Source organism: Python bivittatus, unplaced genomic scaffold, assembly GCF_059951505.1.
Source record: "Python bivittatus isolate LINGU-HERP-01145 unplaced genomic scaffold, Pbiv_v1 ctg000590_np1212, whole genome shotgun sequence".
In the NCBI taxonomy this organism is placed as follows: Eukaryota; Metazoa; Chordata; class Lepidosauria; order Squamata; family Pythonidae; genus Python; species Python bivittatus.
In genome coordinates, this window is record NW_028277086.1 from 6,289,060 (window position 1) to 6,314,967 (window position 25,908).

The following is a 25,908-nucleotide window of genomic DNA, read 5'->3' on the forward strand; positions in this document are numbered from 1 at the left end:
CTGTTTCTTCTATTCTTTTGGTGATGTGCACATCTTTTTTTTTTTTTAATTATTGGGTTTCATAAAAAAGTAAAATACAGAGAGGTCCAAAAGAAGGAAAAAAATAACAAAAGAAAGAAAAATACAAAAAAAGAAAAAAGAAAAGAAAAGAAAAGAAAAGAAAAGAAAAGAAAAGAAAAGAAACTTCCAACTTTCTTTGGTACAGGCATAGGTATAAAATACATTTACCTCTTACTCTAATAGCTAAAAATTCACATAATAAAAACTGTCCTTTGCTCTAACATTTAAAAAAATTACAAAGTAAGTCTATATCAACAAGAAATATAACAAGATATTTCTCTAGTTATAAAATAAATCAGTTATTAAATCCCAAAATCAAAATTTCATTTTTTTTGAGTCTCATGTAAAAAGTCCAAGAATAGTTTCCAAATAGAAACAAAGCTAGACAATGTTGTCTCTTTGATCAAAGTAGTCAGTTTCACCATCTCCACCAATTCCATTAATTTCAATATCCACTCTTCAGCTGTAGGTATTTGTAGATCCTTCCATTTCTGCATGTATAAAAGTCCCACTGCCGTTATCATATAAAGAAACAAATTTCCATATTTTCTTTCTAGCTGTTTGTCCATCATACCTAAAAGAAAGTTCTCTGGTTTCAATCATGTATCCATTTTAAAAATTTTCTGAATCAAAATACATATCATATCCCAATATTTCTTAGCTTTTTCACAAGTCCACCATAAATGATAAAAAGTACCTTCACACTGATTGCATTTCCAACATACATTTGAGATTCCTTTATACATCTTAGACAGTTTATCCAGTGTCAAATACCGATACATCATTTTATAGACATTTTCTTTTGAATTATAATTAAGAGTAAACTTCAAACCTTTATTCCACATATGTTCCCATTAGTCCAGCATTATGTTGTATCTGAAGTTTTGTGCCCATTTAAATACACAATCTTTAACATATTCATCTCCCAAATTCATTGTTAACAAAAATGTATGCATTTTAGCAATCAGATGTCCATCATTAATGCATAAAGCGTATTCCAACTCTGTTTTCTCTGAGGTGAATCCATAACTTTTCTTATCGATATGCACATCTTCAAAGGGCATCTTTCTTGGAGTGAAGCTTTATGCCAAGCACCCCTTTGCAGCTGGTTTGCAAAAGTGGAAAGAAGAGGCTGCGTTCTCTTTTCTTTGTCTCGCTTTGGGTTATCTAACGTCCTTGCCTTTTCTTCCTTTGCTACAACTGGAAGGGCAGGATTTAAACGGTCAGGTCAATTGATCTATCCATCAGTTGATCAATCTCTCTTATCCTCTTCCATCCAATACACAGTATTGCTCTGAGTCATTAAACGTTTGGAAACCTTCATCTAACTTGCCTTCTGTTTTCCTTTCTTTTGGATTTGCTACAACTGGTGGGCTAGGATTTAAATGGTCAAATCAACTGATCAGTTGATCAATCAATCAAGCTTATCCTCTTTCTTCCATTCCATACATGTATATCTCTGAGTCATTAAACCTCTGGAAACCTTAGCCAGCACAAATACTTGAGTTTGTTTTTTCCTTGGCCTTTATTCCATACAAATTATATGCTATTGTGTACCATAATGTCAATTTGTTATGTGATTCAGGATTAAAATGTAACCACTTATCTATTAATAACGAAATATGCCTAGCAGCCTTCAAAGCAGGAAGCAACCATCTCAGTTTAATATTCCCAGACCCTAAAACCTGCCAAGACTGCAAGAATGTTATACATTTGCTGTCCAAATAGGGCAAAGACAAGATTGATTGTAACAAGTCTAATTCCAAGTACTTGTATATGGCATTTGAACTAAGGTGGACTTCCTCCTCCTGCTCTACACTGTGCTAGTGAAGGAACTCCAGGGATAAGCATTTATTTCTAACCATGATGAAGTCATAATTATGAAACATGCATTGCGATGTCTGTCCTTTTGTACTTCTGTCACAAAATGCAGTTATGTCAGAGGTGGCATTTGCAATATCCTGATACGTGTCTCCTTACGCACCTCCCTCTGCAGAAACCTATGGAAAAGGGGATGCTATATACAAAACAGTGGTGTCTTCTCTTGGTTAGACTGCTGGTTCTTTGTACACAGAAATGATTTTGAGTCGATTGATGGTAGCAAGAATTGAGTGACCAGAAAACAGAGAAGTAACTTTTTCCCCCTCTCTGTGGGAAGAACCCTTATGTGTAAAGCTTGAAAGGTTGCAGAGGTAATAGGCAAAAGATTCCTTCCTTTCTAATGTCTGGGAACCTGTTATTAATATCACAAGGGCTAAATAGAAATTAATTTGCACTTGTGAAAGCTATCTGGATAATGGAAACTCAGAGGTGAAGTGAGTTTTGTGGTTTGGCTTCAGGAGGGAGGAGAAACGCCAGAGCGCTTGGCAGTCAGGGTGCGTGTGTGTCAGTGTGCAAGGCTTTCTTAGGAGCAGAGTCATGCATATGCCAGGAGTGTGCTCAGGCCTGAGGTTCTAGCAAGGAGATGAAGAGCGGGGCATGAGAAAGTTGCACATGGAGGCAGGCCCAAGGGTGCCAGGTGAGGAAACAGCAATGGAGTTCCCAGGAAGGAGAGCAGGCATTGTGCAAGGTCAAAAGATTTGTGGTCAGTGAGCACAATGAAGCTTTGCTGAGAGGAAAGCCAGGGACGTGGTCAGACGCAAGCTGAGGTCAGGGGCAGAGCCAGAATCAGATGCAGAGCAGAGGGCACGATGCTAGAGGCTGCTTCCAGGAACTGAGAAATGCTTTTAGCCTTGCGTCAGTCCCCTTCCAGATGAACGTGCTCAGCTGCAGCTTTTTTTTCTGGCAGCTGTGGCAATGAGGAGGCAGCCAGCCTGCTTGGTTTGGGAGAGGCTTGCTGTTTACTCACAATTTGCTTGCTCTTACAAAAGCGCAGGGACATAGCATTGTGGCCCCACTGCCTGGCACCTGCGTGCCATCTGTGTGAGCAAAGGAGGGGCCTGGCAGTGCTGAGTGTGAGGAAAAAGAGCCCTCCAGTGTGCCCCAATTCTCCTTGGGCTGTAACGTTGAGGAAAGATGGATAGACTTGTTTTCATTCTGTTTACACACAATAAAGTGGTTCTCAACAGTGTTAAACCACAATAGGTGTGTGGATTGGAATCACATTAAACTGGATGGACACGCTACCCTCAGACACAAGCAACAGGTTGCAGGCCACAATGTGTGCCTCTACCCAACATGCTAAGCTAAGTTTAGCATGCTGTAGCTGTTCTTGAAAAAAGTTAAGCAGGTTCAGATCTGGTCAGTATTTGGAAGGGGGACCCTGGAAATCCCAAAAGGCAGTAACAAACCAGCTGCATTTGGCTGCCAGGAAGATTACATAGACATGTGCATGAAGTCACTAAGAATTAAGCTTGAATTGCAAAGAGTTTATAAATAATGATACAGACAATGTTCTCCTTCAAATTTCAAACAGTGTTATGTGGGATGAGTTATACAACAAAATACATTTCACTGTCCAAAACAGTTTGTGTCTCTATTTTTGTCTGCTTTAAACACACACCCACACACACGCACACACACACACACAATAATTGTTCTAGAAACACTGCATTAAGAGATCCAGTCTGGTGTAGTGGTTAAGGTGCTGGGTTAGAAAGGAGGAAACCATGATTTCTAATCCTCCAAGGCATGAAAGCCGGTTGGGTGACTTGGGGCCAGTTGCTGTTGCTCAACCCAGCCCACCTCACAGGGTGGTTGTTGTGGGAAAAATAGGAAGTGGGAGCATTATAATAGTAATTTATTTAACTTGTACGCTCTCTGAACACCTCTTGAGTTGTACAAAAATAAAGGTGGGATATAAATCAAATCATCATTACTACAACATTCCAGTTCAGGGTTCAGTATAACATTAACGGTGGGAGCTTAATGTTAACTGGGGGAATGCTGAAGGTGCTGCGATATCTTTCAGACCTTTAAAGTTCAAAATAGCTGTGAAGCTAGCCAGCTTTATTATAGTTCTTTGCATTTAATGTCAACTGTTGATAGCCCTGGTGTGTGTGCATTTATGTGTGTGTTTGTATGTGCAGATGCTGTCCTCTTTAATATAACAATATAAAATAGTAATTTAAAAATGTGTGTATCAGCAACTACCATGACCTTTTCAATCCAGCATAAATTCTTTAGTTTGGATTTCCCAAGGCTTTTTCTTATCCTGGATCTTGTTCTTTCATGGCACAGTCTATCCAGGTCTCAGGGGTATTCACATCAAGCTGAGGTTTCATCCAACTACGTGTTGTGTTGTCACACAACAAGTTATTCCTTTTTTTTTTTTAAGATTCTCTATCCCGCCTTTCTTATTTTTATAAATAACTCAAGGCAGAAAACACACCTAATACTCCTTCTTCCTCCTATTTTCCCCACCACAACGACCCTGTGAGGTGAATTGGGCTGAGAGAGAGGGACTGGCTCACCATGTTAGCTGGCTTTCATGCCCAAGGCGGGACTAGAACTCACCGTCTCCTGCTTTCTAGCCTGAGGCCTTCACCACTAGCCCAGACTGGCTCTCTATTCCTTTTATTCTATTTTATTCTATTCCTTTTGGTAAACATTTTGGAATAGATACCTTTGAAGATGTAGGAAATCAGGGCAACAGCATTCATATCCATAACATGCCACAGTGATATCAAAACAATGACCTGTGCATCAGAATATCATTGTCCAAATGGCCCTAGTGTGTTGTGAGGTCTTAAAATCTGAGGGCAAGCCATGAGTCATCTCATGTGGGTGATGACAACATCATTTGCACCCACTTCCCTCTGAGGGAGGCCCACGCACAGGTTCATAACAGGATGATTACACTGTATATAATAGAGTTAGCAAAACAGTTTAGATTTAAAGAAAGAGAGGGAGAGAGAGAGAGATTTCCCTAACTCCAGTCAGTTGCTGGGCAACATGTATATGGAACTGCTAATTAGCTGGCCATCTGAGTGGGTGGAGGCAGAAATACAGTGGTACCTCGGGTTACGAACTTAATTCGTTTCCGTGACTCTGGTCACAGCCCGAATTGGTCGCAACCCAAAGCAAATTTCCCCATAAGGTTCAGTGTAATTACCGTTAATCCATTCTGGCATGGAGGACAGGGAGGCGGCTATTGCTTGGAGGGAGAGTCCCCCTCCCTACGACCACATGTCAGGGATGGAAAAATGGCCACGGACCACGTGTCAGGGACGGAAAATGGCCGCGGACTGTGTCACGGAAGGGAAAATGGCCGCCTATCCTGTTCGTACCTCGGGCGGAGTTCGCAAATTGAAGCAAAATTTTGCTGCCGGAGCTGGTCGTAACCCGAAAAGTTCGTTAACAGAAGCGTTCGTAACCCAAGGTTCCACTGTAGTTCAGAGGGTGTTAAGATAGTAAGTGGCAAATGGGTTCCTTAATTCTTGCAGAGGGGTAAGCCACCTATTTCATCTCTTACCACCTCCTCATTATACACCATTTGGAGCCCTGGCTCTACCCACTTTTGGATGGTGGCCCTTGATGTGGTGCACAAAGTTGGGTGTGGTCCTCAAGCCACCAGAAGCGATAGACCACTATTCTAGGAAGCCCAGGGGCGGTACAGAAAAATCAACCTTCAGTGAGACAGTCTTCCATGTTATTCCAACAATCTGGGCAAAGTTCAATTTTTCCTTAAAAGTCTCTTTGGGTTCACCTATGCGCTTGACCATGCTTGTGATGCCACTAATGTTTCTTCAGTTACTGACATTTCTATTCAGCTGGCCTCTTTCCTTTTAATCTGCATTCCAAATTCTATCTCAGTACTTGATCCATAGAACTCCATTTAATTATGCCAACCAGTTCTTACCCCTTTCTCAAAGCCAGGGTACAATGGAACATAAATGTGATTTTGCTGTTTCAGAGTTCTTCACCATCACCGGCAGGCTTACACGGGAGAAAAGAGACACTGCACACTATAAGTGAACATCTCAGAAATGCAATACATTTAGGTACTACATCACGTATGCTTTGCAGGAAATTCTATCTTTGCTATTTTATAGGGTGATTGATGATAAACCTCTGAGTCGATATTAGATCATCCCAAAGACCATATTCTCTCACACAAACCTGCCCAGGTTTTCTGGTACTCGGGAGAAGGAAAACACAAACTCATTTACAACAATTAAGTAGGTTTATTGCATCATAGCTTGAATACAGTGATCCTTTGAATACATTTCTCAGTTCCAGCACAACTAATTAGAAGTACATTTTGCTGATCAACACAGTTTTCCCAACCAAGGTAAGCAGAGAGGTTATCTAAATTAGTAATCTGATAATTATCAAAAATTATCTTGTAGCTCCTCTGGATTCCAGAAAGATTCTCCGGTGTGGAAAAGTTAGTGAAAGAAATAGCAGGCAAAAAGCAACAACCCCAATAGCTACAGAATGGAGACACTTTTACCCCCCTACATACACACCCTAACACACTTCACACACTTCTCCCAGCTTACACACAGAGCTTTTCTTTGTCTTGTATTTTATAACTTAAGCATGTTGGAGTCTGACCCGCTGGTTTTCAACAATCTTGACATGGAATACTGTTACAATTCAGAAGATAATTTGCAGAAGGGTCTAGCCTGATCATGGAAGTTCATGTCCTCCTCCTGATACTTTATTCATCAGTCATACTTTGATCTCCTGTTCTTTGGTACATCATTGTTTTAGTTCACTCTAGTATGACGTTGCATTCACTCCCTCCATGTATCTATGCATTTAGATGGATTACTTGTACTTCATTAGATTGAATGTTCAACATATATTCAGTAGTTCATTAAATTACTCCAGTGTAATCACTAGAAGAAGTCATTTGCTGGGCGGGCCTGCAGAGAGGTTACATTCTGTTCAGACATGGATTCTATCAGCTCCATTAGTCCTTGCTTTCTCCAGATAGAGTTTGTGTGATACAGCTTGTGGCAAGTCACCGTCCAATCTCCTTGCAAAGGCCTCTAAATTCTCCAGTTTTTGTTTTTCCTTACCCAGCGTTTCCTAAGTTTCATAAAGCTCTTTCTTAACACAGCTCAGAGCTTGCATCACTGCCCATATTGCTGCAGCTTGCAATTAGAAGCGGGTTTGGGTGAGGCAAGACTTTATATTTCTCAAACATCATTCACACATACATCCTTATAAGGAAACACAACCACTTCTTTTGTCCAAGGCCTGGCTCCCACATTTGCACAGATCATTTAGGAATTAGCTTTAAGCTGGGATCATTAGCACACTAATCAGCCTGTGATGCCAGAACATCCTTGAAATGTTAGGTAGGTGTGTATATTTTCCCCACACCACAAACAACTACACAAACTCTGAATCAAGCTGAAAATATAAAAGCTCAACATACCTTCTTTGAAGAAGTCTCAACATTGTCTCAAAGCTCAATGTGTCTTAAGATCTCCAAGTTGCAAAATAAATCTCAATCTCAAAAAGAAAATCCCCCAAAGCAAAAATCCAATTCCCAGCCTACGCAATGTTCTGTTCACTACACCCCTGCTTTTACTGCCTGCATCTTCTACCACTCTTGGGAGCCACCTAGAGGAAAGAGAGTGGAGTTCCATGTTGGAAGAAATCAACTGAGTTTTCATGTTGGTGTCAGCACCATTCCTGCCCCAGATATTTGAAGTATTTTGGAACAGTTCTTGTCAGCAACCCCCAACCCCCACAGTAACTGCTCCAAGTGCAATGTTACCCTTGCACACCAGCCCAGCCATGGTGCCACCCATTTTGCAGGTAGTAGGCAGCCAAAAGCCTGCCTTGGTTCCCCTTCTGCCTTCAGCTGTGCATTCTGGGTACAATGATAGAGGAAGCCACCTGCTGGCATTGTGGCATGCAGAAACAAGTGTGTTGCTATCTTGCCCGATTAGACAAAGAAGCAAAGAGGTCACATTCTGTTCAAGGATGAATTCACTTCAATTCATCTAGTCCTTGGTTTCTGTATGTCCAAAGTAGCCTTCCAACACTGACTACCTTGGAGTCTTTCACCAGGTGGCTCCACCAACAGAAGTGAGGTGGATGGCTACAAAGACAACTCTACCTGAAAATGGGCCCCTTTTATAGAATGACCATCCCAGGGATGCCCTTGTTGATGTCTTTTAATACCAATCTAAGATCTTCTACTTTCTCTAAGTTCCTGTTAGTTTTTTTGAAATCCCAACATTACACCAGAATAGTGGTTCCTATATGGTTTTATTATATTCTCCCTCGGATTCTTATTATTACTATATTTAATGTTTTATATAACACATATACCTATATCTATATATTTTATTCAGATAGTTTATTGTTTTTATTATTTTAACGCTTTAAGTAATTCTGTAATACTTCAGAGAATTTTGGTTAATGGGAGGATTAGAAATGTTCATCATTGTCATTAAAGCCATAACTCTTAAAAATACTAATCATTGAATAAAAATAAGAACTATTAGTCAGATCATTCTATTTAATACAATTTAATAATACATTAGGCTTTGATTAAGCTATCTATCTTTCCAATGAATTACCATTTCACTTGCAAATTCATAAGTCCCATCAATGACATCATAAAAATATTTAACAGTATAAAACACCAACATGAAATATAACCATATCAGGTATAAAATATCATCAGATTTCACAGGAAGAAAAAAAATGGCCATTGGTACAACTGAAACCCCCTGAGGCTAAAATAACCTCGTTTATTTCTGTAATTTGGAAGCCAGTGTCATTTCAACAAGTTTAAAACATGAAACCACAAACCTCAGAATGTTTCCTTTATTTACCAAAAGGCAAACTGTCCTCTGTTGTTGATATTCTTAGATACGCTGAGCCAGAACCATTTAGGAATTTAACATCTACAACTTGCCTCTTACAATGAATAGGCAGCTGTTGAAATTATGACATGATAAATGCTATCAAATCAGAATGCCAAGTGGCTGTCACCATCCTTCTGGCTGCGTCTTGCACCACATGAGGTTTTCAAATAGTCTTTATGGGCAGCCCCACATGATTAGAGCAGAGTTGCAGAAGAAAGAACCACTTTCTCTGGATTGAGCCACATGGAGCTTTCTTGTCTAAAGTAGTCACTTGCACTTTCATAAGAAAGCAAAACAGTCTAGAGCTCCAGGCTTTGTCACTAGCTTTTTAGGGGGAGTACACCGAATAAATAACTTTATTTTTTTCCCTTCCGTAAAAGTTATACAGTATTGTTTTGGTTTCAAAACCATTAGCTTCTGTATCGGTTCTGAATAACATGAAACCCTTTAAATCTCATCTGCGTATGTCCAGGCAATAAAGCTATTACAAATGGTTGAAATTTAATTGCTCTTAGTATAATATATATACATGTGTAGGAAGAGAGATCAGTTTGTAGATATTATCACCTGAAACCTGTTCAGTCTTTCTCTGATTCCTTTCTTCTGGAATCATTCAAAAGCATTTTCATTTAAATGTGATTTTATAAGGTCTTTCCTTGTTGTAACAGTTGTCTTCCTTTTGATTCAGTTGATTTGGTAAATCCTGGTCTAGTGGAGCTAGGCAACATATGATTCTCTAGATAGTCTTGAGCTGGAGTTTCCATTATCCTTCACCAGTGGCCATGTAGCTGATAGAACCTGGGAAATTCTGAAGGTCACACGTGCCTATCCTTGGCTTAGAGTCTTGCCCAGCAGGAAATGCAGTAGTCTTTCTACAATAGACACCTTCCAGAGGTGTGAACTTAAACTTCCAAAATTCTCAGCAGTGGTCCTACTGGCTAGACACTGAAGTTGAAACACACAGATCTGGAGGCCACTCAAGTTGAGAAAGGCTGAACTACAACAAGCTAATTAATCTTAAGGTAGGAGATACTCTGTAAATAGGTTAGATGTAAATAGGTTGGCAAATGTTTTGATATTCCACAAAGATAATTGTCTGCACAGATAATACTGAAATTCTGGATTCATGCAGAAATAAAGACCAGTTTCTTTTAAATAAAACAACAACAACAAATTATGTCCTTGCTTGGAAAGAAACGAATATATCTTTTGAATGACAATGGTAAAATTAAAGAGTTCAGATCTTGGAACCGTCTGAAGTTTCCAGTTCATCTGTAGACAGTTCATCCTCCTTGAAAACCTTCTGGAGCAATTCTTTGATGCTTTTCCGAGTTTTACCCTTCTGTCTCCCCACCAGGTAATAGATCAGGGGGTTAATGCTGCTGTTCACACAGGTACATAAGTAGCCATAATGTACAAGGTTGGGATGTATATAATTGAAAACATACAGAACAAAATAAAAGGCATTTAGTGGAAAAGCCAAGATTAAGAAGAAGAAAAGAGTGAGCAAGATCGCTGTCAAAAGCTTTCTCCGTCTTTGGTTTTTTGATATGAAGCAGATTTTGATAAACATGACAACACTGGAGATTGTCATAAGTGGGAGACAAACCACAGCATTAACAATGAACTGATACATTAAGGTATAATTCTTTCCAAACCCACCAACAGCTATAATGGTGAAGTGAATTGAAGAGAGGATGAAGGATATGGACCAGATTAAAACACACATAGTGGTGAACAGATGCGTTGGCCGGTGGCATCGATACCAAATGGGGAAAAGGACCGAAAGACATCTGTCAACGCTGATGACTGTCAGGAGAAATTGCCCAGTACTGTACATTAACAGCAGGACAGTTTGGAAGAGTTCATAGGGAAAGTCACAGTACAAGTGTGTAAAAAGCCAGTGGATTTCAATAATCAGCTCAGTGGTGAGCAAACCGAAGTCCGCAACCGAGAGGTTGAGAATGTAAATGGCAAAAGTGTTCCTCTTAACAGAGCAGCCAAGCAGCCAGATCACGAGTCCATTCCCCAACATCCCCAACACACAAAAAAGCATAGTGAAGATGGCAAAAATAAGGACTTCTTCATTTATGCCGGAATCATAACAAGTTCTGTTTTTGCCGCTGGATGTTCCATTGGTTTGTGCAAAGACACTGAACGGAATAGGTGATACCATATCCATTTTGCTTCTGTCTTTGTACTTTCTTCTGTGGCTGCAGACACTCCTGCTGGAACAAAAGGCAAACAGATGGCATTAGGCTTTGTCGATATTCCTAAAAATGCACACTGATTGCATATAAGTCTAGTTGGTGGGGTGGAAGCTGCAGTACGTTTGCTTGCAAAGTAGACTCTAGATTAGCAGTTCTAGCTTGGATAGACTAGAGCAAGCATGCTTGAGGTGAAATTGGGTTTTGGTTGCACTTGTGGCATACTGGCCCAAACTGCCAAAACTGATCAGTCCTGTCCTCACCATTAGCTTGGAATGCTTCAAGTTGTGTGAGCTGAGGGTAGTAATCTGGCTAAGATAAGGGTGATAATCCTTGTTTATCTAAATAAAAAGTGTTATGTGAAAGCCTTGAGTCATCAAAGCGGTGATGGGTGGTGGAGGACAATATCTATGGTCTCATTTGGTGTTCTCATGAATACTGTGACTTCAGATCTAAGAGTAGTAAATAGTAAGAAACATGGATTAATGAAAAGGAAGGAAGGAAGGAAGGAAGGAAGGAAGGAAGGAAGGAAGGAAGGAAGGAAGGAAGGAAGGAAGGAAGGAAGGAAGGAAGGAAATTTGGGTTTGTAAAACTAAAAGAAAGGGAAAGAATGTACAAGATAAAAATGAAGATGGTCTGATCTTCTGGGATTGATGAATGCATGCAGGAAATGGGACCAAAGAAGAAGAGTTTCATTCATTTTACTAATCAGAATGGATCATGGCAGGTGTATAGTTAAATACAAAATGTATAGCTACAGTAGCTGCATATTTAGATATTTTTTTCACAATGTAATTCAAAATCTTTCCAATGTCCAGCCTCCCAATAGCTCTTAAGGATATCACTGTCAGTTCTGAATCATCTGAAGTTGATCTATTGTTTTCAGCAGCATGTGTGGTAGACTCAATCTCACTTGCCCTTAATCATTTTTACAGGCTTACTCTTTCAAATATGCACTGTCACAGTATCCTACATTTCTTTTGAGATGATTTGCCAACATGTTGCTCCAAAGTTCCTTTTCCCTCTTAAAGTAAAGAGAGCCAGTTTGGTCTAGTGGGGAAGGCCCCAGGCTAGAAAGCAGGAGACTGTGAGTTCTAGTCCTGCCTTAGGCATGAAAGCCGGCTGGGTGACTCTGGGCAAGTCCTTCTCTCTCAGCCCAACTCACCCCACAGGGTTGTTGTTGTGGGGAAAACAGGAGGAAGAAAGAGTATTAGGTATGTTCGCTGCCTTGAGTTATTTGTAAAAATAATAAAGGTGATATTAAAAAATCTAGAAAAAAACAAACCCTGAGAAAAATCCAGAAAAGGTTGTCCCATCTAAGAACCCTGTTTTCTTTTCACCCTGCAAAGTTCTGCAAGAATGTCTGGCTTTGGTCTCTCCAGGTCCCTGCCCCAGGTTTCCTCCTGATCCAGAGCCTCTCTGGTTTATGGTCCGTAGATCTCCATGTCAGATAGACCACAATAATGATCTTTCTTCCAGTTTTCTCCTGAAATCTAGAGATCAACACTGAAAGGCTGTTAGCCTGTTTCTAACTTGTCTATCCTCATCATAGAAATGCGCTTTTCCTGCACAGCTCCCTCGATTAAACTAGAATTGCCACTTCAAGCTTACGTTCTCTATATCTTTTTGTCACATTATCTCTATTATGAGGTTTGACATATACCACAGCACTTCCAGTACAACTGAAACTTCTGCAGATCACCAGCACATGTGGGTTTCCTAAGGAAAACTGACATCAGAACAATCCCCGTCACAAGTCTCACTTCTATATCCTGCCAGCCAGACTGCACCACATGATGCTACTATTTCTTTATAGATTTGAATGCAGTGGGAGATTCTTGGGGCCATATTTATGTAAAATTCAGTGTGTGTGTGGTGTTCATGGAATCCTAAACTGAAAACCAAGCAACTCCTAATCACAAATATACCTGTCTCTACTTATTTCTTAAACATATGAACTGCTCCTGACCTTTCAAAGTGCTGAGCCTGGCAATGCAGTGAAGTGGTCTGCAAATCCAACAGATGGTCTGCTGGCTGAGAAGCTGAACACCCAATAAAATAACCTGAAGGCTTTTTTCTTGAATCTTAGTCTGGTAACAGTTTTTATACTGGGAGGAGAAACTTTCTCAGTCTGAGACAGGCTGATGACAGCAACAACCTTATTTAACTTGCTTTGGATGGTAATAAATCACCAAGGAACTTCCTTTCTGTCTTCTAGATCTTCTAATAACATGGTGGTCCTGAATATTCTGGTCTTTTTTTTTTTCAGAGTCAAATGAAATCCAAGAAACTTCTTCAGCCTGTTTCCATTTTTGCCTGTCACATAATCAGCTGTTCCATCCCTGCTCTTGGTTTTGCCATGACTACTTTCTCCTTCAGCACCACTTTTTTTCTGCTTAGCAAATCCTTATCTTGCCTCAACACTACATACTTCTCCAGCTGCTGCTAATATGAGCAGCTTATACGACAGAGAAAAAGTCATTATTATTTGAAACCAGTTCTACTGTACAGATCCCATGTAACTGGTTACAGGTGTGCAATAAGACTGTTTCCCATGCCCGAGGGCACAATAAATGAAACTATAGGCATAGCATATGGGAGCTGCAAATATCAGATGACCACTAAATGGCAACATGGAGATATATGGTGAACCCCTCTCCCATCTAGTGGTCATTCAGGTAGGTGCAGACCAGATATGGTGTGTCTAGTATTAGGCAATTCATGTTTGATTTAGCTATAAATAGTTGCATGTTTTTGACCAGAAATTAGAATTGTTGATAGGAAGCTAGATAGGTCAACCCAAGGAGCTAAAAAGAAGGGAGGGAAAATCAAACGTCAAAGAAAAGAATCTTTAAGAAAACTCTATTTTTGGTTGAGGATTAGCGTTTGGAAGGGCAGTTGGAATGGAAAAATCTAAGTAAAACTGCCAACATGAATAGAGTTGTTTTTGAGTGAGGACTGATGTGGTGGAAATCAATATGGCAGCACTATGCTAGAAATGTTATGTGTCTCCCAATGTCAAGGATGGGAAAATAATGGCCCAAAGTCCATTGACCTAAAAGAGTGGGAGGAAAAAATCTTAGGACGTAAGCCCTGATTTAATTTTCTGCAGAAAGTGTGAGTTGGGCGGCCATATAAATTTGTTAAATAAATAAGTAAATAAATAAATTGCAGATCATATATATATATATATATGACTTAGTTTTTGTTCACGGAGAAGTTATTTATTTCACCATATCAAGTCTACAAACTTTCTGTGGGATACTTGCTGTATGTCTGGAATTGTCTGTTCCAGACACGTGGCAAGTATCTTTTCTCCAGTTCTCACCAGAAGACTATAGATTAGCCCTGAGTGATTCTTAGCTTCTAACCGATGAATGCTGATTTCAGAACCTGTAAAATGAATGAACCTTCTTTGCCCCATTCCATGTTCCATGTTAAAACTACCTTCAACATCTATAACCACATAATAAGAATAAGCAATAATAATACTTATAATACGGTTCTAGATATTTAAGATTCTTTTTACTTCTGTTGGCATGTTTCTATATTGTTAGTTGGTAATAGTGATAAGCCACAACAGCACTAAAGAGGAAGGAAAGTGACTGAAACTACTGCTCGACTGTGGTCAAAATAGGGAACCTGCTTACATTCACTTTTATTAGATTCCCTTTTCCAGATGTTTCGTCTCCTACAACAGACTGGTTAAATTTTAAAAAATAAAGAACAACAAAAATGAAGGGGTGTTTTCCCAAATGATGAGCAAAGCTTCAATTGCTTATTTTGCTTTTGCCTTTGCCTTCATTAAAGCTCCTTGATGAAATTGTTTTGCACTGTAGGATGAACGAAAACCTTGCCAAGGTACTTAACAGAAAGGCATGGAAACAGCAGTACATAAATAGGATACGCATAAGCAGCGCCTTCAGTGAAATGTCTTTTGATGATTGTGTCGACGATCACAGAGGAAGAATAATAGAGGAAGAAGTAAGCCAGTTTGCTGTCATCTTTCTCTTATGGTGTAGTTAAACCTCATACTATAAATGTACCCTTGTTTACATTTTCTGTGTTGCTTCCTCATTCCTCATAGCCCGCTCCGAGTCCGCTATAAATATTGTTCAAGAAATAAACATAAATTTGTCATGTTCACTGATGGCAGTGATCTCCAAGGTCCAATGCCATTTTTATATTCCATGATTCTCTATAAACAAGAGGTGGTTCCAATCTTTTAAAATGTTTTTCAGTAACATTCTGGGCAGAGCAATTAGATGTATTATTGCCCCAAATTAAGTACCAGAACACCACACTCCCATTCGTTCTCTTTTCCTTTGAAAGAACTGCCAAAACAAAATCTTGTTCGTCAGACTAAAAAAAGAATAGTGGAAAAAAGTGCAAGAGGATTTCTGTGCCTAGCACCCAGGTCAAATCAGCCTAGTTACTAATTAAAAATTAGTTTGCTATTCATTGAATATTTCTTAATCTGCAAGATACTGTTCTGAAAGCTGTTACTTGTGCTGGGTAGGGCAGGGATGTCAATGATCATCATGGTGCCTGGACGAATCTTTTTATGGCATAGATGGGTGCCGTAATTTCTCACAGATCCCTTTGGCTTCTCAGAAGGGCTTGTGGGTTTGGATTAGGGTTAAGGGCAAGCTTGAACGTTGCGCAAGATACTTTTGGATCTCGTTTAATAAGTCATGGAATTTGTCCTCGCAGCAGGGAAGGATATCCCTCAACCTGTATTATTTTAATATTTTCTCTTTATAATTATACTATGTCTATTGTTTTTTTTTAAATACACACGCACACACACACTCACACACCATTTCCAAAAATGTTGTCAAGAAAACTGCAGGGATTTGTCCAAGTAGTTGCCCAAAGTCAAGACTGACTTGAATGCATGAATTCACACAGACAAACACACATGAATATATGTGTGTGTGTGTGTATATATATATATATATACACACACACACACACACACACACGGCAAAAGTGCTGATAAATACTAACCAGCATTGTACTGAGAGGATCTTAGCATTTGGGGGGGGGGGTATTAGAACAATAAGAACATTGCAGTTGAAGGTATATTCTTTTTTTATATATGTAACTTTATTGAAAATTTTAAACACAAGAATAAGATGAATACAAGCTAAAATAGAGTGAAAAAGAAAAGAGAAGGAAAAGGAAAAAATGAAGGAAAAAAACTAAAAGTGCTAAAAGAAAAATAACAGCAGAAAGGTAGAAAAGAAAGGAAAAAAAGATATAAAGAAGTGACTTCTGATCTTTACAGCAGTTATAAGTACAATTTTAGATCTACCTCTTTCTCTAAAGTTACATTATGGCTCTCTTTTTTCTATAATCTATCCTATCTAATTATCACAACCATAAACCGTAAGTTCATTTTTTTTCTTTTTTAAGCAAAAAGTCGATAAGGGGGTTCCAGTCACCAATAAATGTAGATATTGTCTTTTCAGTTAAAGGTATATTCTTGTAGCCTTGTGATTAGTACTTCAGGTGACAGCTGTATTTTGTATGTTTGGATGGGGATTGAGCCACTGTAGAAACACAGACACATACACAGTCCATTAACTACAGCAACTCAAATCCCAAACATTAAAAGGAACCAATATACAAAGACAAAGCATGGATAAAAACACATGTGCATACAGAGAGAGAGAGAGACAGAGAGACAGACACATGCTTTGTCTCTGAGGAACTAAATGTTTGCTGCTGTTTAAATAAATGCTAATAATGGGGAAACAAATGCAAAGAAAATAAACAAATGAATCTTGAAAATAAATAAATCTTGAAAAAGAAGCCGTGGGAAATTTTCATCGGTTTCATCTCTATTCAAGCATCAATCTTTTCAGTCCACTTCACAAACCATCTCTGTGTTTGTGTGTCTGTACCTCTGTGAGAGTTTAAGCACAGAAATATTCACATTTCTTTTTATATGCAATCTTCCTGAACATTCATCGGTAGCCCCAGGCTTCCCATCAAATAAACCATTTTATATACAACTTCCCCTAAGATAAACTTGGCTGGATGCAATTTTCTAAATGAACCAACATTTGGAGAATTATACAATAGGAAGAACAGTGTTATCATCTCCAGATTAGTTTAGGATGGGGAAATTTAACTCATTTGCTTAAAAAATGGGTAACTAACCAAATATTCTCTTATGTGCAAGGTAAAATCCCCTCTAGGTCAAAACTGATGCCTTGAGGACTTCATGGACATGTTGACTTGCTTTCTTAGCCACAACATGACCAGTGCCCTTCTGCCCTTCTGGCATACTGTGTCTTTGATCTGATCTCCCTCCAAGTCTGATGTTGCTTTGCTTTTCAAGATTATCCAGTGCTAGCTGGGCTAGTAAACTGGTGTTCACTGATCCAAAACCTTACACCTGCTAGAAAATGCTACAAAAAAGAAGAGCTGGGCTTCTTAAGTAAGGAGAATGGTTTACTAATCACTCCTAACGTAATTGATTCATGTTTTATCTAACAAGTAAATATGGTGAAACAAAATAAATACTGGGCACAGTTTACAAAGGTTGCATCCATATTGTGAAGATCTTGATAATATTAATATTAATATATAGTAATAATAAGGTCTTAATAATAATTAAGATCAAAATGATGAAGATGATGATGATGATGATGATGATAAGGCTATGAATTTAGTGCTGTTTGTAAAGGTATGGTGGACATTTCTTGTTATGAACAAGAACATGTCACAATTGAAAGAGCTAAGTAAAATTGCCAATAAATGAGTAAATTGCGAGTAAATGAGTTTGACTTCTGAAATTTGCCTAACAGATGAATCCTTGATAAGGAATGCAGACTGACTCAAATGGTAAGAGGTTTTCCTTTCTCCAGTCCTGCACAGGTTTACTCAGAAGTAAGCAATTCTGAACATAATGGGATAATTCTACTGATCTCCATATATCTGTGCCTCTAATTCGTAGTATCTTGTCTTGTCTTGTCTTGTCTTGTCTTGTCTTGTCTTGTCTTTCCTCTTCCTCTTCCTCTTCCTCTTCCTCTTCCTCTTCCTCTTCCTCTTCCTCTTCCTCCTCCTCCTCCTCCCCCTCCCCCTCCCCCTCCTCCTTCCTTTCTTCCTTTCTACCTTTCTTCCTTTCTTCCTTTCTTCCTTTCTACCTTTCTTCCTTTCTTCCTTTCTTCCTTTCTTCCTTTCTTCCTTTCTTCCTTTCTTCCTTTCTTCCTTTCTTCCTTTCAAAAATGCAATAAACTGGAAATGTTGCAGGGTTATTGCTAAAGCTGTGGGCACATGATCTTTTGAAAATCTCCACCCAAGTTATGAGCAGATCATTTAGGTCAATGCTTCCTGTGCATTTTCTGCAGAGGAGAAACTCAAGAAAGCGTGGAGAACACTTCGACCTGGCAGTGGGGAAGTACCCTAAGATCATATTATCCTGGCTTAATCAACATTTATTTCATCTATGCATAAAGAGGGTGACAATAATGTTTATTGAGCAGGTGTCTAATAATTAGGATGCTAAAAAGAAAGTGTGAAGTGCCTTGAAACTACCTCTAGAAAAAGAAAAGGGTGACTGGAAAGGCAGCTTCTATATGTTGACCCCTACAGTAGAATTCTGGGAGTTGAAGTCCACGCATGTTAAAGTTGCCAAGGTTGAGAAACAATGCCCTACAGTGTATAAGTGACCTACTAGGAGAGCCACTTTAAGAAATGTCACATCAGGGTTGGACCCTTCTTTTTCCCCATGTGCTTGCTGCCCAACATTAATATTGCAAAATGAGATTTTCAAACTCTCCATTCAAAATGGGATAGACCTGAAAGGAGAACTACTCTAGTCAGCTACCAGAGCAGAATGATTTTCTCTTCAGAACCCTCATTCATAGCACCCATCTTGTTCTTTCTCCACTGCTCACCTGCTCTTATGTGTTCTACCTGTGCAGAAAAGGAGGAAGGAGCTTTCACAGATGCTGTTTCAGCAAGGGAAGGAGGAAACTGGGCCCAAGGAATAGGCATGGCAGCAGGCAGGTGATAGAGTGGCTATTAAAATGCCCTGTGAAAGGGAGTTATGATGAAAGAAAGGGGTATAGTAATGATAAGTATTTTTTTTACTCTTTTTTTACAATGATATGCACCTCCAACAAGCTAGAACATGAAAGAGAAAAGTTAGATATTTTTGCACCCAACCTACACAGACCAGAGTTGATATTTCTGGCCTTTCCTGATCCTATTTAGCAACTTTCTGTTGTCTAGGAAAGTTTTTCACGTGTCTTTGCACCTCCAAATAGTTAATGCACATTTGGAATAAGTGTAGAAGCTGGTTGGTTTCTGACTGTGGACCACTTTGGTAAAAATGCTGAGATATTGCTTTTGGTTTGTCTAGCAACTGGCCAGAATTAGCAGCCCTCTCCACCATGCCATATTCCTCACTAAAATCTGTTTGTCTTATATTACAAGTTTGTATCATATTACAAAATTATTCTAAAGGCCCAATACTTGCAAGAGCCAGTGTGAACGCTTGACTGTTCAAATCTTACGTGTCACTCGGTTATTTCTTGGGAGTTTCACCGAAAATTATGAAGCCACCTTCACTTCTCTTTGCCACATCTGATGCTAGTTGCTTGACTTGGCTAACCCTTTAAAGTAGTCCCAACTCTCCTTTTAAGTTTCCTATATATATGAGTTCCTATAAATATGAGTTCTATACTGAAGAATGACTTGGCTTCCAATGCTTTAGAATGTAGACAATTGTACAGCAAGAAAAACATATAGAAAAATAAGGATCACATTCTGACAAATTATTTGTATTTCCCTCATTGCAGAAATGTTTCAGTATTCTGGGGAATTTCCCTTCCCTTAAACTCTGTAGGTCAGGCATCTTGTGACAATGTGCCATCACACAGTGCAGTGATTTACCAAACCACTTTGTTTTGCTAACAGAAATACTGACATGGGGGATGCATCTTGAAAATGATACCTTTTGCATCCAAATCAAGTTCACCTGCAGTGTATCTTTGCAATAATCAAATTTTGGGGGAGTCATTTTTCTTTCCTAGTTTTTGATAGACACTGAAGTACTTTCCATAATTAACACTAGCCCTGTCCTCACTGCATATGCTGAAAGTCATTCAGCTCCAGCTGGAAATGACAAGCTTGTGTAATACCTGCTTTGCAACTTTAGACCTCCTGACTCTTATATTTAAAAGTCCAAAAGTGTATGCTGAACTCCATTCTCAAAAGAAATACTGTATATATATTTCAAAGGTTCTGGAAAATATTTTGTTCACCTTTATTAGAAGCATTGGTTGCTCCCCCTCACCAAAAAAAGCTACTGGCATTGAATAAATCAGAATACAGTGTTAGAATGTCCTCCCATGGAACTTTTGCCCTTATCACATGTCCAAAGTTTAGCAATATCAAGTCACTGAACATTTCTCAATCAACTTTTACACCACAGTCCACACATCAATAAGACTGATGTTACTTCACAGCTGACTCTCCTACTATGTTGTGGAAGATCAGCCTTTTCCTTGCTGGTAACATCCATATCACACAGAACAGAATACATGATGGTCATCCTCTCTGCTCTTTGCTATAAATATGTGTTATTGTGATCATACTGAATTAAAAGAATTCACTTTCATCTGGGTATTTTGGATAAGCTAGCTAAGCAATCCCATTTCTAGCAAAATTCACCTCCATTTCTCAGCTTTCTAGGCAAAATGCTGTAATGTTCCTCTCCCTTGACATTCAGTCTAAGCATACATTTTGGCTTAGTGTGATGCTTGTGCCAAACAGTTCTGATTTAAAACATTGGTTTATGGTTTCATGCACTATATAAATTGAGAGCCAGTTCGGTGAAGTGGTTAAGGCATCAGGCTAGAAACCAGGAGACTATGAGTTCTAGTCCTGTATTAGGCACAAAGCCAGCTGGGTGACTTTGGGCCAGTCACTCTTTCTCAGTCCTAGGAAGAAGTTGCTGGCAAACCATTTCTGAAAATGGTGCCAAGGAAACTTCATGGGTTTATCCATGTAATTGCTAGGAGTTAAGACTGACTAGAAGGCATGCACCCACCCACCCACAAATGTTTTAAATATTTGAATGTAACCTTGAAATGCTCTCTCTTTCCCAGTCTGTGGACTGAACCCTCTTGCTCTTTGGCTCATACCCCCTCCAGAACTTTGATATTAGGGCCTCCCGTCTAGTGAGACAGCCACGTTTCTTGGTGATTACTCCCTAAAGGGCAGCATGAAAAAAATGAAGGGTGGTTACAATGCTTTCTGTATTTTTTTTTTTTAAACTGAAATTAGGAACAAGGACAAAGATGTGTTCAGAAATTGGGAAATAAGAAAAGATTGTTGAGTTGGCATTTGGGTAAATCCCCATTAAAATGCTAACTCAACAAACTTCTACTTATACTTTCTGAACCCAGGTTTATTTTTATTCCCCATTTCCTAATACCCTAAATTGGATATTTGCATTGCCTGAACTTATACACCCCTTTTTTTTTTGCATCTATACCTTAAAAACTACCCTTTTCTGAATGCAGGGAAAAACTAGAAAAATATCTGTATTATGGAATACTGTTTGCGGAATAACTACATTAGGAAAAAGTATGCATAGATATATTTATGATGAGAAAACATACAGAATGTGCACATTAGCAAAAATTCACTCAAAGCATGTGCAATTCTTTGTATAGTTGATGATCATCATGGATTGCATGGATTAAAAAGGAATGAAGCAGATACGGCCTGAGCTAGGATAAAGAGATGGGATGAAATGAAAAATAAATTTATCTCTCTGCATATTAGGAAACAAGAGAGCAATCTTATAAAGGGTTTATCTGATTAGTCTAATTATTTATTCCATTAAGCACCTATATTCAACAGAAGTTTAGAAATATTACCAGGATGAACAAGTAATATTTAGATTTCAATAGTGGGCATCACTGTAGAAGTTATAGAAAGGGGAGATGACAGATCAGTACGGACAACGGGATTTAAGGTTATTTTGACACATTTTGGTCAGAATGAGTTCAAGGTGGTTCCATCAAATTCTTCGGAGGAAAGGCCATGATGAAGGATGATAGAAGAGGAGAAGCTAGTAACAAGAAAAGTTTCTATGAGTGTCTTACCTTCTCTTGGCAGAAGGGTACTAGAAGAAGGTTTTCGTCTAGATGTCAAGGTTTTTCTTCCTAATCTCTCTTCTGATTTCAGAACAACCGTGGCTACTTGCTCATCCCTGAGCAGAAAATATTACAGAATTGCTTTATGTATGTTTAGGTGAGGTGGGGCACAAGCGACATGCCCTCAGCTGGGAGGGGCATAAATCAGCCCTGCTAGGAAATGTGTGTCTCCTTTTTCGAAATCATCCCTGCCAGGAAATGAGGAACTTTTTTCTTTTGACAGCAATCTCTGAAAGCAATGAACATTATGAGGACAAGTGTAGTAATACAGGAAAGGGTGGACACCAGGCCTGTAGATATGCTTTCATTTTTACTAGAATGGGCCATAATACCAGTCAGAATAATAATAAGAACAAACAATTACAACAGCAAATTAATAAGGATAAGAATGTGAAAGGTGGATCCAGATGGAATATGCTAGGTTGAGGAGGATTCAACCACCAACTATATCTCAAGAACAGGATGAGCTGCAAATAACGGTCAAAGTCTGCACTTAAGTTGCTAAAGATCTGGAAATACGTGCAGGCAGAAATAATCTGAAATTGTCCTGGGCAACACAAGGTCTTGGAAGAGATTTTTGAAACCCTGATTAAAAGCACAGAGTTCAACATAAATTTGGGTGCAGTTGAAGGAAGGTGGTGGACTGTAGTGGTAAGGATTAGATGGCAATTTTTAGAATGTCCTGGAGAAAAAGATGCCAATGAAATTAAGGGGATTTTGGAAGAACATTGATTTCCCATATGCACTGTAGTTGTCCCTTGAGGCAGGGAAAAGAAAGTGCACTTGGTGGGCTGGAAAAGAGGATGCTGGTTTACTTCTCCCTTATCTTTTTTCAGAAATGGAATTTTAAACCTGGCAGGGATAGGAAAACAACAACAGTAAGAAGAATGAAACTAATAACACTTCTGAGCGTACACCAAACAGAATTGCTCTTTAATATGATAAAACTGTAGGATGAAGAAGATGTTGGGATGGGCTAGAAAAAGATTTGTCAGACAGCATTGTAGAATTGCTTTTAGAAAAGAACCTTCTGCTGACGGTGCCCAGGATAGAAGTGAAATTAACCGAAGAAGCTCAGATCCTCACTGAAGATGATGGGAAAAAGAAGGCTAGCTCACATTACAGAATAGGCTATCATCTAGGATGGTGATGAAAGATGCTTAATGTTTATAGATTCAGGAGTCAACTGGCATGAGCAAGCTCGTGGGGGCCCCAGAAATCTCTTTGGTATCACTATACAATTTGGTATGCATACAAATTCATACAATATACCTTAAAGTGAGCTAACACACATTTTCCCAAACTCACGCAACCCCTTTGGGAAAAAGAAGAAGCATGGTAAAACTTCATGTAGAAATGCAGATTCATTTCCCTTACTGGAAATTAGCTCTTATTAGGGGAAGCAACACAAGATTGAAGTCCATAGTTGCTTATTGCCAATGTGACCCCAAATTTCTTGTGGCCTCCAGAGGCTTCTCCACGCTCAGTGTCCCCAGAACGAGAACTACACTTTCTTCTCATTATTACAGCAGTAATATAATCCCTAAAATAGGTTTGAGGGGGCTTAAAGAGCAAAAGGAAAGAATCCCACTTTACCCAGGAAAGAAATGCAGGAAAAGGTAGCTTCCTTCATGGATAAATCATGACTTCTTGCATCCTGCATCATCACCCAACTTTATGTGGTCCTCCCCCTCCCCAAAACATAGTGAGGATCCCCTAGTTGTTGAACTTTCCTTGCCTTTGTTCATCATGCATTAGATTAAGACAGGTTGACCAAGATGCGTTCAATCCTTGGCTCAAAAATTAGGGTCCTAAATATCTTGAGATCATAGCTGGATTTAGCCTGTTTTTTTAGGGGGTGGGAAATGGGGGATATGGAATTGTTAAGGTCAAGAATAGGAACAGCTTCTAGCAACAGTTAGTTTCTGTGGGAGATTGCAACTTTTCATGCTGTGCTCTTGTCCATAACCTTAAAACCCAACCATGGATACCCCCTTTGTTAAACAGCCCCCCAATTCCCTTAACATAACGTGCATAATAGCACATGGGACATCATTTATTGAATAAAAAGTGTTCATTTGAAGGAAGCAAGATTAAAGAGCCGAAGATCCTATTCTCAGAGGAAAACTGCAATTTTTTTGAAAAAAAGAGAAACCAACTTAGAATTAAGACGTTTGACACCTAAACTATGGCCAGGCTGAGGAATGAGATGGTAGTGACCTTAGTTTGATAGGTATCTTTTTTCCAACTTTACTTAGCAGGGAAAAGTATTTTATGAATGAAATATATATCAGATGCCACCAATTAGTGAGATCACCTTTTAAGATTTGTCAGTGTTCTTCACCTGTCAAACTAACCAAACAGAAATGGTTACCGGATTAAACATATTTTAAAGAACATATTGACTTGTGTAAGTAGTAATTTGAAACAGTAATAGCAGAGAATCTAACACAGAAACTGCTGTTCAATGCATCTTCTGTCTGTCTCTCTGTGTCCCTCTTCCTGTCTATTTCTGTCTCTGTCTCTGTCTCCATCTCCCTTTTTCTCTTTCTCACTTCTCCAAATGACATCCATTCCACCTATAATTCTTTCTAGCTTCTACTGTCAGTTATTACCTAAATACACACATACAGTATATTGCTGATGAGAAATTAACCATAAAAAAGTACATTATTTTAACAATGTGAGAAAGGATTTGAATCTCTGAGCTAAGTGCCAAAATCTTAAATATTTGTTATTTAAGAATACAAAGAAGAAAAAAAGGAAAAGGAAAACTACTAAAAACATTAGAAATAATAGTTTCTAACTTCCCCTTTGTTCAAAGTGTGCCCAAATCATATCTAATTGTGTTGCTACTAGTGTTTTTACATTAGCACATATGTTGTAGCAGTTTATTTATTTATGTAATTACAGGACTTATATGGCCCTCTATCTCACATAATGACTCTAGGCAGGTCACTACAATCCATAAAACATAGTTAAAAATAAAAATTCGCTTCCCCACAGGTACCAGACCAAACATCCTCATAGCTCAACCCACATCCTTGTCCAAAGCTGGGGGGAAGAGCCAGGTCTTTACAGCACTCCAGAAGATTAAAAAGGTAAGGAAGTTTGCTTCCTAGGTGCACTGCATACCTTGTGCTGTTTGGATGAAGGTATGAAGGGACATGTATGGAAAGATGGAGGACATGAGATCCATTGAGAACAGGCCTTGAAGGCAGAAGGGTTTATTCTGGAAGATTTTGGCTTATTCAACAAAGGAGAGTCTAAGAAACCTCAAGAAGGGATGTTTCTCAAAACAAGGTACGGATATCAAAACACAAAGTGATTCTCAAACAAGAAATGGATACACTATAAATTGAAACGGATTAGGTGATAGTACTCAAATGGAAATGTATCAAAAGGCATGACAAGAGTGCCAAGCTGGCTTGTCTAAATTTATAAACTAAAGTACCTTTGGGTTGTCACAAAGAATGAGGTCCCAAGAATGGTGGGCTTCCCACCTTGATTCTTCTAGAACTCAAAGTAGCCTGACCAACTACACCAGTGTTTCTCAACCTTGGCAGCTTGAAGATATATGGACTTCAGCTCTGGGGAATTCTGGGAGTTGAAGTCCACATGTCTTCAAATTGCCAAGGTTGAGAAACACTGGTCTAGATTTTGGGTTACGTGTCTATGTAT

At 39.0% G+C, this 25,908-nt stretch overlaps 1 protein-coding gene across 2 annotated transcripts; it reads right to left on the reverse strand.

Annotated features, from left to right (window-relative positions):
* Positions 1–10,063: 10,063 nt before the first annotated feature.
* Positions 10,064–22,308, reverse strand: LOC103054524 (mas-related G protein-coupled receptor member H-like). 2 transcript variants are annotated; one of them, XM_007439782.3, is made up of 2 exons: positions 22,177–22,308; positions 10,064–11,062 (listed from the first exon to the last, which is right to left on the reverse strand). In XM_007439782.3, the coding sequence occupies exon 2, from the start codon at positions 11,017–11,019 to the stop codon at positions 10,075–10,077; it is 945 nt and encodes a 314-aa protein (XP_007439844.1). In that variant the 5' UTR covers positions 11,020–11,062; positions 22,177–22,308; the 3' UTR covers positions 10,064–10,074. The 2 variants fall into 2 exon arrangements, with proteins under 2 accessions (XP_007439844.1, XP_025029914.1); XM_025174146.2 differs by having other exon boundaries at positions 10,064–11,065; positions 22,177–22,282.
* Positions 22,309–25,908: the final 3,600 nt, after the last annotated feature.

Excerpts from the sequence above, each read along its gene's own strand:
- LOC103054524 (XM_007439782.3), bottom strand. The coding sequence starts at position 11,019 with ATGGATATGGTATCACCTATTCCGTTCAGTGTCTTTGCACAAACCAAT.